General features: G+C 45.4%; 1 protein-coding gene across 2 annotated transcripts in view; it reads right to left on the reverse strand.

Annotated features, from left to right (window-relative positions):
* Positions 1-2932: 2932 nt before the first annotated feature.
* The window catches only part of Atg9 (autophagy-related protein 9), a 77274-nt gene continuing 67270 nt past the window's right edge, over positions 2933-12936 (reverse strand). Inside the window, exons 19-20 of one of the 2 annotated variants that reach the window (XM_050186943.3) lie at positions 8352-8368; positions 2933-4298 (exon numbers count right to left, since the gene is read on the reverse strand). In XM_050186943.3, the coding sequence (XP_050042900.1) occupies positions 4249-4298; positions 8352-8368 (67 nt within the window). In that variant the 3' untranslated portion in view covers positions 2933-4248. The remainder of the gene's footprint in view (positions 4299-8351; positions 8369-12936) is intronic. The other variant, XM_050186945.3, reaches the window with a different exon arrangement.

Raw genomic sequence — 12936 nt, forward strand, 5'->3', positions numbered from 1 at the left:
GTATAGGAGAAGCTCCGACTTTTCAGGGGAACAGCAGAGTCCCGTGCCTTCAAGATAATTTTCTACAACGTCAATGGCGTATTGTAGGGCAGTTTCGATTTGGCCGTCACTGCCCTTTGCAGCCCAGATTGTAATGTCGTCGGCGTGTACGGTGTGTTCAATTCCGTCGAGTTTTTGTAGTTCTTGTGCTAATCCAAGCATAACCAGATTAAACAGTATTGGGGAAATGACAGAGCCTTGCGGTGTGCCTGTGCTGCCGAGGGAGAGTTCCTCCGATCGAATGTCTCCGACCGACAGGAAGGCCTTCCGATTGGATATAAAGTCTTTTACGTAGTTGTAAGTGCATTCTCCAAGGTTGAGCAAGGAGATGCGTTCGAGGATGGTGGAGTGCCTTACGTTATCGAAGGCGCGCTCGAGGTCGAGGCCCAAGATTGCCTTCGTGTGACGGGATTTGCCATCTAGGATTTGATGCTGAAGTTAGAGCATAGCGTCTTGGGTGGAAAGATGCTGTCTAAAGCCAATTATCGAGTGGGGGTAAGCAGATGTGTCTTCGAGGCGAGTGTTTACACGGGTTAGGAGTGCATGCTCCATGACCTTGCCTACACATGAAGTTAGCAATATGGGCCGAAGATTGGCGAGGCTTACCGGGTTTGGGGATGAGAATTACTTTGGCCGTTTTCCATGTCGGAGGAATGGATCCCTGGCCCCAGCAGTTGTTGATGTATTCGGTGAGTTGTTGCACCGAGGGGTCATCTAGATTTCTTAGTGTTTTATTCGTAACACCATCTGGGCCTGCCACCGAACGGCTGTTCAGCTTGTGCAGGGCAGCATGAATCTCTGCCACGCTGAAATCTTCATCAAGGGCAGGGTTGGAGGTCCCTGTGTATGGCTCGTGAGGTTGAGTGAGCCCAGATGGGATGTGCTTTTTTTTCGGACGACAGGTGTTACGGTGCACAGATGTGCAATAACGCAACTTTTCATATTACGTATGCTACGAGTTAAGCACAGAAAATTTTTATGTCCAACACAGTGCTATAAAAATGACGCGAAACTTTGTGTCATCAGAAAGCATGCTTTGAATTGAAAAAACAATTATGGGGTTTTAGTACCAAAACCACTTTCTGATTATGAGGCACGCCGTAGTGGAGGACTCTGGAAATTTCGACCACCTGGGTTTCTTTAACGTGCACCTAAATCTAAGTACACGGGTGTTTTCGCATTTCGCCCCCATCGAAATGCGGCCACTGTGGCTGGGATACAATTCCGCGACCTTGTGCTCAGCAGCCTAACACCATAGCCACTAAGCAACCACGGCGGGTTTGAATTGAAAACTTCTAAAGTTTAATATGTCTTCTTTGATTAGCTGGATAATTAGCATACAATAATTATCTTCATGACACAAGAGGCCTGGTGACCAAACACTAAAGTTCACAAATCGTACTTTGTGCTATTTAACAGCTTGGCTAACGTTAGCAGGTACACCTTGTATAAAAAGATAAAAACAGCCCTGAGCACATTTGTCTCTCAACAAATTCGGTAGAGGTAAGAACCTCAAGTCATCAACTTAGGTGCAATCCCAGATGTAAATGTGGGTTAGTTTCATATATTTACATGTATCTTTTGCTCGTGGGGTAATGAACATCTAACTAAATCGCTGTATGTAACCTTTCCCTCTTCCTTTACTTTGATATTTATCTAGTTTTTTGGAACGAAAATTTACACCGCCTGTAATAAAAATTTGCCAAAGTGAATGAAGGATACTCGAGTAGTGTCTGCCTTTGACAACAGTGTATGTGTTGGTGTTGAGAAATATGGCACTGCAGCGTAACCGAAGGCCTGAGATCGCTGGTGCATTAGTGAACACACACACACCGTTTAACATGTGTCATTGCTGCCAGAATACTTCTTAGAGAACTCCACGGTGTTGCCAATGGTCGCCAATGAATTTGTGGGCAACTTTAGGACTCGATGATTAATCATAATCGGAGAAATCTTTGAAGCTCCTTATTTTTGATATGCTGTTCGGACTATGCCCTACGAGCTTCATGGGAAAGCTTGAAGATTTTGCCCTTGATACTTATCGAGCACCTAAATAAACATACGTCTTTACAGAAAAAACAGCCCTTTGTCAGTACCCAGGGATGCATAAAGCATAAATAGCATAAATGGAAGCGTAAGTGAAGGAGCCCACTAATAAAAAGCGTATTTGATAGGCTGTGAATTGTTGCTTTTAGCATAACTATATATCGTAATACATGCAAACAAATAGATTATTCGAAGGGAGAGCTAATGGTACGAAATATTCATCTTTGAATATCGGATATTCGGATAACCAGTTACATAAATCTGATATCCAGTATATTTATAAATCCAGATAACCGGTTTTTAAGACAGCAGTTACTTCCCTCCGGTTAAACAGGAGCGCACACACCCAGTGAGCGATGTCTGCGTGGGAAGACAGCAGCCAACACCAACCTAGTGGCCCAAGGAGACTCCACTTCCGGTTTTTACTGTGCGACGTTGGCTGACGTCTGGCCAAAGTGGGTGAAGACGCTGAGAAAGTGATCGCTTTAAAAGCAGGGCAGGGATAAGGCTTTCAAAGAAAACTTACAAGATGAAGCAGAGATGGGCAGAATCGTAGATTGCATTAGACGTAGTGAAACCTAATTAGCCGAGGAAGGCTCGGCAACTGTTGCTACTCTTATTCAGAGAACGCCATTGGCAATCATTATCACGACATCCTTTTCCTGGCAGCAGCACGAGACTTCGAAACCCAACTGCGGTTTGCAGTTTCGAGCACTTGATGTAGCCCTAAAGCAGTCCACTCGGCCGGCGTCAGGCCAACAGGCATAGGACATTTTTCTTAAGTTGCGACACCAATGCTGCGCATCACAGACGCTATCTTGTGGCGATCAAAAGAGGGAGACTTGAGTAGCCAACACAATCATCATTCTTTATTCTTTGAAGTAGCTCTTATAAATAGGCCATTGCTATACACGAGGATACAGCATTCGCCAATGCTTTTAAAAAGCAACACCATCTTTACATTAAAGTGTGTTACAGTTGCAAGACCGCACAAGCAAAGGTACAGTGGCAACTAGCTAAAAACAACTGCGTTGACTAACTGCCAACACTTTTCTTGGTTTTAGTCTCCTGTGCCCTAACCTCGCACACAGGAAATGCTGTGCTTCAGAGGTTTTGTGTGCAAAAAGAGAAAGGATGAGATGACAATTTGCTCCAGATGAGTGCAATTTGCTCCAGATGAGAATGCAAATCGCTCTGGACAAGACTCCAATTTGTTAGGGATGAGATGGCAATTTGCTTGCTGCAGGTCGGTGAAATGAAACTTGCCACAATGAGGTTTTTTCAAGTGCTAAGAGGCTTTCAGCACACAATGTCCATTCAAAGAGCTTTGTGAAAACCACAAAACACTTGCACACACACACATAGAAGGTCTGAGGGGGTTATTCTACACAGGAAAAAGATGCTTGTTTTTCTTCAGAGCAAATCAGCCTGCAGCGGGCACTGTACATTATGAGGTCTCATATTTGCATACTAAAAAGCAGGCGAACAAGCAGTCTGTTTAGCCAGCGGACGAGGCGATAAATAAAAACTATTTTGCCTTTAAAACTGCCTAAGAGAAATTGCTCAGTCACTGTACTTGCAAAGCACGGTCCAGAAGTGCATGTCCGCTACTGCACAAATAGTGCAGCAATTAGTTCAAAGTCGCACATCTGCAGCTGCATAGAGCACATCCACGAAGTTGCACACCCACTCACGAAGGTTCCTTTTTTTTTTTTCCTTCTTGCCAGTTCACCAAGCAAGAGCTTTAAAAAAAAATCTAGGAAGGACTTTGCTCGACAACGGCGCAGTTCACAACACCGTGGCAACACTCAGCGCACAGCGACGGTCATCCACACACGACCCAGTTTGGAGTAGCACCTAGAATCCACGCACGTGGGTCTCAGCATGATGAGCAGTCTTGCAAGATGCACCAGGCTTCGAAAGCAGGCGGCGCGGCGGGTGAGCAGATAAAAAGGGTTGGCCAGGGAAGCAGTAGTGGCACACGTCGGTGTGGTTTCTTGCATGCTCCTCGACTTTACCAACGCATTCTCATCCAAGGAGGGATGACTTGCTGTCAAGTCTGGTTGTCCGTATTGTTTTATGAAAGGAGCTGCTGCGCTGGACGGCACAATGGCTGCCAGTTTGGCAGCTGGCAACAGAAGTGGTGGAGGCATACACTTCAGACTAGATCCGCACTGTCCTCTCCACGGCGGAAGAGCCTCTCCCGCCACCATCTGGTGGAAATTGGAGATAGAAAGAAGAAGAAGAAGAAGAAGTGTTGACAAGGCTTACTGATGTGCACATCACTTACAACGCATCAAGTTAAAACCGTATATACCGTATTTACTCGCATAATGATCGCACTGTTTTGTCAGAAAAATTGACACAAAATCAGGGGTGCGATCATTACGCGGGTTAAATTTCCCGCGAAATAAAAAATGTTTTTTGCCTGCGTTTGCTGCGGGACACCAAAACAAAAATGGCGGCCGGTGGAGCAAGCCGAACGCGATTTTTTCTATAGTCTAGAGTACATTACGTGCATTGAAACAGTTTCTTCCGTATCAGTGATGAATAATATCGTTAATATCGGCAAGTTTGCAGCAATAACGTAGCCATGTCCCCTTTGAGGGGACAGAAACAGATGGGCGCGCTTAGCTGCCAGTGAGATCGAAACACATGGCCGGCATGCTGCGGAAACTGTGGCATCTGTCTTCACTACTATCCTGATACAGCATGTTTCCGCTAAGGGTGGGCGAATATCTTAGCTGCGTTACAAGCGGCGGCGTATGAATAGGGTACGCTTTTAACGTATCAGTTAGACGTGGCTACTATCGTTGCCGTTCGTGGTTTGTTGCGAGCCCACGAGTGCATATGAGAAGAATCGAAAGGCGCCTTTTTTGTTGTTGTTGACCACAACCATTATAAAGCCTACACATAATAAAGGCAAGTTTGGTTGCAGCTTTTTTTTAGTCATGGAAGTGCGCAAAGTGATGGAAGTAATGAAATGGGGCATCTACTTAATAATGTTTGGTGCATGCAGACCGCTTGGTTTGTCTTGAACAGTCGTTCGCGTAGCATTCGACAGATGGTAAGCGCGATCAATGTTAGCTAGACTAGGCACACAACATATCGCTGTGGCAAGTTCGGAGTGCAGTCATTACACGGGAAATAAAAAAAATCAAAGTTTGACGACAAAATTCAGGGGTGCGATCATTACGCGAGAGCGATCATTATGCGAGTAAATACGGTATTGCGGCTACAGACTTCACCTCCGTGGTGTAGGGCAGAAGGCTGGGTACTCTAATCAGCTCTGCTTAATTTCACTGTGGCACAGTAGCCTATAGTAGAACCTCGGCAATACAAGCATGGTTGTTACAAATTTTATGGTAACGCATACAACTACTGTAAAGTTTACAAAAAGTTGGAAATTTTCAGGTGACCAAAATGCTTTTCTGTGCCATTGTGCACAGAACAAATCCATGAATCATGACTGTCAGCAGTAACATGGGGATGAGACCATGACACTGTTTCTTGCAGTTGCACTGAGAAGTTTACGGCAAGGAGAGACTGTTTGGTCCAAAATATATATTTTCTGATCGAGGTTATTCGATGTATGAGCGATTTCAAAAACATTAATTCATTTTGGTTGTGTGAACCAGAAATTGGGTATGCCTAGTTGTCGAGTTGATTTCATATAAAGCTTTCATCGCATAAAGATAACCTGTTTGGCACAAATTTTGGTTTTGAGTCTCTTTTTTCTATTCTATGTGTCTTACAGTGCATCCTAAGAGAGGTCTCTGTAGCTCTTGTATTTTATTTTTTTTGTTCATGGTGATGCGTGCTCTTCGGAGAGTGTGCCGTGTCTGTCAAAGACCTATTTCGTGCCTTTTTCAGTGTTGTTGACAGAGAGAATGCAAAAACTGAAATTAATATGCAAGCTTTAAGGCAACGACTACAGTGCAAGCATGCTAAAACACCTAGTGTTCATGCCTGGACATCTTTATGTTTCCATGTGCTAGTGATGGACTCGTGAAGGGTATATATATATTGTACTGTAAAATAAGGAGCAGTGGGGCTGTGGCTAGGAGAGAGACAGCGACGACGAGAAAGAACAACCTTGTTTCGGTGCTCGGTCGGCTACACTACCTCTCGCTGCTTCAGCGTTCTAGTCGCGAACGTTTTCTGCTCAAAGTGCTTCGCGACATTTGGTGGAGGTGCTGGGTAATCGTGGCCATCGACCATCTTACGCGCTATGCGGAAACTTCCCCTTTCTCCAGCGCTTCTGCACGTGACGTCGCCTGGTTTCTCCTGCGCCACATCATCCTTCGCCACGGAGCTCCCAGGGAACTACTCAGTGACAGAGGCCGCGTCTTCCTCTCCGACGTCATCGAGGCTCTCCTCAAAGAATGCCGCATCATTCATCGCACCACTACTGCGTATCATCCGCAGACTAATGGCATGACCGAGCGCTTTAATCGCACTCTTGGTGACATGCTGGCCATGTACGTTGCATCCAACCAAACCAAATGGGACCATGTTCTACCTTTCTTGACCTACGCTTACAACACCGCCACGCAGACTACCACGGGATTTTCGCCCTTCTTTCTCCTGTACGGACGCGAACCTTTTTCCACAATGGATACTATCCTTCCGTACCGCCCTGACTCCACGGAAACGACTACCCTATCCGAAGCTGCTGCACACGCAGAAGAGTGTCGCAAGCTTTCCCGTATATTTACGTCAGAAGACCAGCAACGCCAGAAGCACCATCGAGAAAGTTCCAATGCTCCTGTATCGTATGCTCCTGGCTCGCTAGTGTGGCTTTGGGTTCCAGCCTCTACCACCGGACTGTCACCGAAACTCGCGTCGAAGTACCAAGGCCCATACCGCGTGATCAACCAAACGTCTCCTGTCAACTATATTGTGGAACCCCTCGAGCTACCTTTGGATCATCGCCGTCGTGGACGCGAAATTGTGCATGCCCAGCGTCTCAAGCCCTACTATGATCCGCCTGTGCTGTCCTACCCGTAGGTCGCCGGGACGGCTTCCTTTTCCGCGGGGGAGATAACTGTACTGTAAAATAAGGAGCAGTGGGGCTGTGGCTAGGAGAGAGACAGCGACGACGAGAAAGAACAACCTTGTTTCGGTGCTCGGTCGGCTACACTACCTCTCGCTGCTTCAGCGTTCTAGCCGCGAACGTTTTCTGCTCAAAGTGCTTCGCGACAATATATATATAAAAAAAAGAAAAAACGAGTTAGAACTGAAAGTTGAAGCAAAACAACAATGCAAGGACTGCAGAAAGAAAGAAAGGCTAGAGTAATGTTTACCACGAAGAAGCCTGCTATTCTGGGATGTTTGGGATGTTGGGAATAAATCAAGCACTTAGACACCAGTTTACTTGAGTTTTTCTAAGAACATGATTTTGGGACATTTTTGTACATTTTCTAATAAACTGCTGGGTGTATACGAACTAAATTTGGTGAACTTTTCAGTTAGTGGCTCGTACAACATTGGAACTAGAATGAATATGTGCAAGCTAATGCAAGTTTAGTAAACATAACAAGCCTCTCAGAGTTACACTTGCAGTAAGAAAACCTTTTCTGCATTAATTTTTTTCGTCATATCTAGTTTGAATTCCAATTATGTAGGATACCATTGTCCCTTTTGTAAAATTTGAAAGCTCTGCAACAAAAAGGCAACATAGGAAAAATAAAAAACGGAAATAACAAACGAAATGTGGTTTTTAATGATTGAGCTTCACAGAAGAGCTGAACTACATAACAGACACTATATGAAGAATTTAAAAAGCACAACCATGTTCCCGACTCCCCCGAATGCAATTCTCCCACACCAGTTTTTAAAGCCTTGCCCCCAACTTGAGCCTTCATGTGTAGTTGGCGTTTCACTTCACTCGACATAAACTGAGGGTGCCTTCTCTTTCAGTGAAAGACTTGGTAAACTAGCCGGTTTGGTGGCTTCACACACACACACACAGCCAAGCATTTCCAAGCCTGCTGTTGTGGCAGCACGAATGGATATGTGTATAATACTTCAGGTCGTGGTGGTCAAGGCATGGAGGTCAATGTTAGCCGACTGATTAAGCAGCAAGGAATGGCAAGAATAGCGAAAATGTGTGGCCATTTCAGGTACCTGGGAATGTTTAGGAAAGCGCATGAGCTTAAGTGCACACCTCTTAAGAATTATGTGCATGCCCGCTCACATGCAGAAGCATCATGCATCACATGCAGAAGCATCATGCATCACATGCAAAAGCTTTCCCAACTTACCAACACGTGAAGATGTGCTAAGTGAGTAAAGAAAAAAGAGAGAATGCACAGGCCAGGGTCAAAATTCATCAGCCACTGTGTGCTAGCTTGCACTGGCTACAAGCATAAGAGAGATTCGGCATGGCGGAGACATGCTAGCACAGACGTGTACGTAAGTGCTGCATAATTACTGCCAGCATTGATGTTTGTGCTACATCTTGTGGTATTAGGCTGTACGTCTGCGCTAGTATGTGAACACGAAGCGAAATCCATTTTTGGGCTCTTTCAGAGGAGGCTTTAGCTCAGGCTTGGCACACGAGATGCAGTACTCTCGTGAGGCCACTAACGAGTTCATTTGAATGAATTTGTTGCATTTAAGAGGAAAGGTTTAGGCCAATGACTATTAGGAGCAGAATTGTGATTTGTATCCTCCACTTGACACAAAAGAACACAAAGGTTAACAATTATACAACTGCCTGCGGCTGTCGAATTTCTGTAGAACTGAAATTTCTTCGCAGGAAACAAATCCAACATATTAGTTTACAGTTCAAGTGAAACTTGTACTTTGTTTACACAAGAATTGGAAATATGCATTCCCAAATAACCAGCATATTTCAAGGCAAGACATGCCATTTTTGTTTACTTTGTGTGTTACAAGAATCGTGGTTCCTTTCCTTCTGCGGAGCGAGGTCTTATAAGTTTGATATCAAATTTCTTTGCTTTCCTGGAAATCGCCAATAAGTGTATTAAAAAAAATATAAATATTTCAACGGGCTCTAGAATTTAACCTTTCCTCTTGAATGCAACAATTATACAATTCAAAAGTGTTCAGAAACATTCTCGCTTGGCCAGCGCTGAATTTCGCACGTACTTCAAAAGGGACACAGAGCTAAAAAGCCTCCTCCCACGAATAATGCACACGACTAACAAGCAGAAGCAGAAGTGCAAGGCATGAAGTCAGCAATACTAGCAGCATGTTGACATTCGCCAAGACCAGCCACAGGCTGCAAAAATACTGTGCAGCAAGAAGTCATTCCATGGCATTCTGGCTCCAATTTCTCCAACTGCCTGTTGACAGGAAAGCTGGGTGTTTCTGCAAATACTAGAGATTTGAAATGGCACAGTGGAGGTTTTTGTTGTTCGTAAGTGCAAAAAGAGTTTTAACTCGGCCATAAACTTATTACCACTTGTGAAATACTGGGTCACCAAAGAGGAGTAACGGCAGCAACGTTGGTTGCGACAGCTTGCTACGAAGATTTTAACCACAGAGCGCACAAAGCTAATACTGTACGGACTTAAGATATTCTACTTCAATGGAAACTAAAGCAAGATATTACGTTAAGCTAGACTGAAAGATACAGCTCCTGTAATAATTTTTTCATTTGTAACAGAAACAGCTTTTGTAAGCGAGAAAATGAAGAAAATGGAAAATCGGAGCGGGGCCACTTGTCATGCACTACAATACCTCTCAAATGTTATGTCAACATTGCTGATTCACAGTGAGCGGGTGCTATGTTCCTATGTCCGCCACTGAGAGCCGCTACCCTCGCCGTTCCAGTCACTGAGACTCAAGTTACCTATCTGGTAACCTGAACCAAAGCAAAGCCGTAGAGGCAACTCATGCAAGCAGACCACCTATAGCCGCCAAGCAGTGCGCCGCTTTTGTATATAGAGCCAAATAAAGAGTTTCTAATAGACATAACAGACATATCGGGAGTTCACATGGAGTTGTGTAAAGTCATTTGCGTTGGGGCGGGGAGTTCAAATTGAGAAGCAGCAGCGAGACTTCCGGCACCAATTTTACACGCAACGACGCAATATATTGGCCCACAGAAAACAGACTTCTGGACGGATACTCTATTGATCCAGATTGATTAAATATAGTTAAACCTCACTTTAACAATTTTTATCAAATCAACAATTTGCTTTGTTATACTGAAATTCGACCTTTAATGCAAACTACAGTCGCCAATGGACCTCTTACACGGAAAGGGCCGCAAAATTTTCCAAATGATTGGGCAATCAGAAAAAGCAAACCTGAATGAGAGAAGAAAAAAAACCATTTTGTTGAATTTGAGAGTTGGCGACAAAAGATATGGTTTCATTCTGCATCAACGGTATCTTCACATTGGTGGTGCGAAGCCAAGCCAGCCCACTCTTTAGGTCTACTCTGCCCATGCGGCTGACAGTGTTGCCCACAGCGGGTTTAGGGTCACAAAACGTGCTGGCAAGGGTGAGCAAACGCGTCTCCTTCAACGCATCTCACGATGCCACGTCATCTCGTCACGGCCACTCTTTGCACACGTGGCAGATTGCCTCTAAGACAGGGCTTACGGGCTGTGCATGTGCTCAGCAGCGCCGACAGCCCCCATGTTCAGCCATGGCCGCACTAGAAAAAGAGGAACTGCACCCCCCCTTCCTCCCCCTCCTCTCATGCACTCTTGATCCCATTAACGCAAGCTAACTCCCTCCCTTCCCCTTGCTTGCACAGGAAGACTGCGTTCATCCAATACCATCCTTCTAGGCTTACCCTCACATGCCTTCACTTGTATCCAAAGCACGCAGTGCAGTGTGCGATAGGATTTTATCACACTGACTTTATACGGAATGTGATGCTGCTCTGCTTCAGCAGTCAATCTTGGCTGCATGGCGCGCAATTAGAGAGATTGCCAATTCGACCATTTAACCATCTGCATCTGAGGAAGTTTCCTTTTATTGCATCGGTAGTGAAATTTCGTTATATTGAATTTGTGTATAAACACAATTATATCGATAATTTTGTTATGTTGAAGTTCACTATATAGAGGTTTAACTGTATTTTCCTTTAGTGTCCCTTTAACTGCTGGTATACTGTACCTTTTCAACTTCTGGCATAAGGCGTCGATAGCAACGCAGACATCAACATGCAGTCTTAAGATTTTCCTTCAACGAGAACATTCCCCCAACGCAAATAAATTTTCTAATGCATTGTATTTGGACAAAGTGCCACAAAGTGCCATTACCAGCTCTGCTACTGCCATCCACGGTTGCAGTAACTTGGTAATTCATAAACGGTAAAATATTCAAAAAAACCAACCACAAATATTTATGGTACAGTTAAACCTGGATATAACGAAGTTGACAAAAGCTCGCAATTTTTCGTTACATGCAGGTTTCGCGTGAAGGCTCGTACGAATGATGCAGAAACGAAACCAAATAGCTCAATATATCCGTGAAGGTGAACTCACCCTTCAATCATTTATTTTACACTAAAAAACTGCGTAATTTCCGCTTGCTTCTTCGGCACGAGTGTAGGCACAACACGCCGCTCCAAAGAGGCTAAATCGTGTAGAGCTCCTTCATCGTCGAGCGAGCCGACGAAACGGCGCATAACGTCCATTGCGTTCATCACCTCCTTTGCAGTAGGCACGTCACACGGATCTGCCTCACAAGCACCATCATCACCGCCATCCGGATTTTGCACGCTTTCAGCTACTGCTGCATCAGACATTTCTTCTGTAGTCACGGCGGCGTTGTCGGCAAACAAAAAGTCAGTCAGTTCAACGTCGTCGGGTACACCACCGTTAGTACATAGCTCGTTCCACGCTTCGGCCACATTGGACGGAGTAGAAAGGTCTGCCTCCTCCTCGTCGGCACCAGCCCGTGCGTTTTTGGCTATTCCGGCCTTTAAAAAGCAATTCGCGATAACATCTGCCCTGACCTCTTGCCAGGAGGCAGCAAGCATCTCGACTGCTTGATAAATGTCGATCTTCATCTCCCGTTCCAGACGGATGTCGAGAAGTATTTTCAGGATTAGTCGGCGCCGGTAACAGCATTTAAAACTGTTAATGACCCCTTTGTCCAGGGGTTGTATTAGGGACGTGCAGTTGGCCGGGAAGTAATGCAGTTCGATGTTCGACAGCTGCAGGCCCTCGACGTGGTGCGCCGAGCAATTGTCCAGCAGTAGGCAAACTTGACGGCCTTGCCGCTTGACGTCCTGGTTAAATTCCTTTAACCACTCAGAAAATATTGGCCGAGTCATCCACGCTTTGGAATTCGCCACATACTTCACGGGCATACGCTTCGTTCCCTTAAAACACCTAGGACGGGCACTTTTGCCGACAACTAGCGGGACTCGCTTGTCTGTGCCGTCGAGGTTGGCACACAGCAGAATCGTTATGCGGAGCTTGCTCTGCTTTCCACCGCGGCAGTCATCGCCTTTTAACGCTAGCGTGCGGCCCGGAAGCATTTGATAAAATAGAGCTGTCTCGTCGGCATTGTAGACATCAGCCGCCTCGAAGCGACTCAGGATTCCAGGCAGCTTGTCAGCCACCCACGAAGCAGCAGCATCGCTGTCTGCGGAGGCAGATTCGCCGCTGATTACTCTTCCGACGACACCGTGCCGGCTCTTAAATCCCTGCAGCCACCCGTTGCTTGCCTTGAAATCGTCATGACCCAAGATACACGCAAAATCCTTTGCCTTCTGTTGCAAGATCGCGCCACTTATGGGTACATTTCTGGCTCGCGTGTCCAAAAACCACGTGAACACTGCCTTGTCCACATCAGTGTATGTGGACAGCTTCAGTCTTTTTTTCTTCGAGCTTGTTCCCGACTCCACTGCGTTTCT

Source organism: Dermacentor andersoni, chromosome 2, assembly GCF_023375885.2.
Source record: "Dermacentor andersoni chromosome 2, qqDerAnde1_hic_scaffold, whole genome shotgun sequence".
NCBI classification, from domain to species: domain Eukaryota; kingdom Metazoa; phylum Arthropoda; class Arachnida; order Ixodida; family Ixodidae; genus Dermacentor; species Dermacentor andersoni.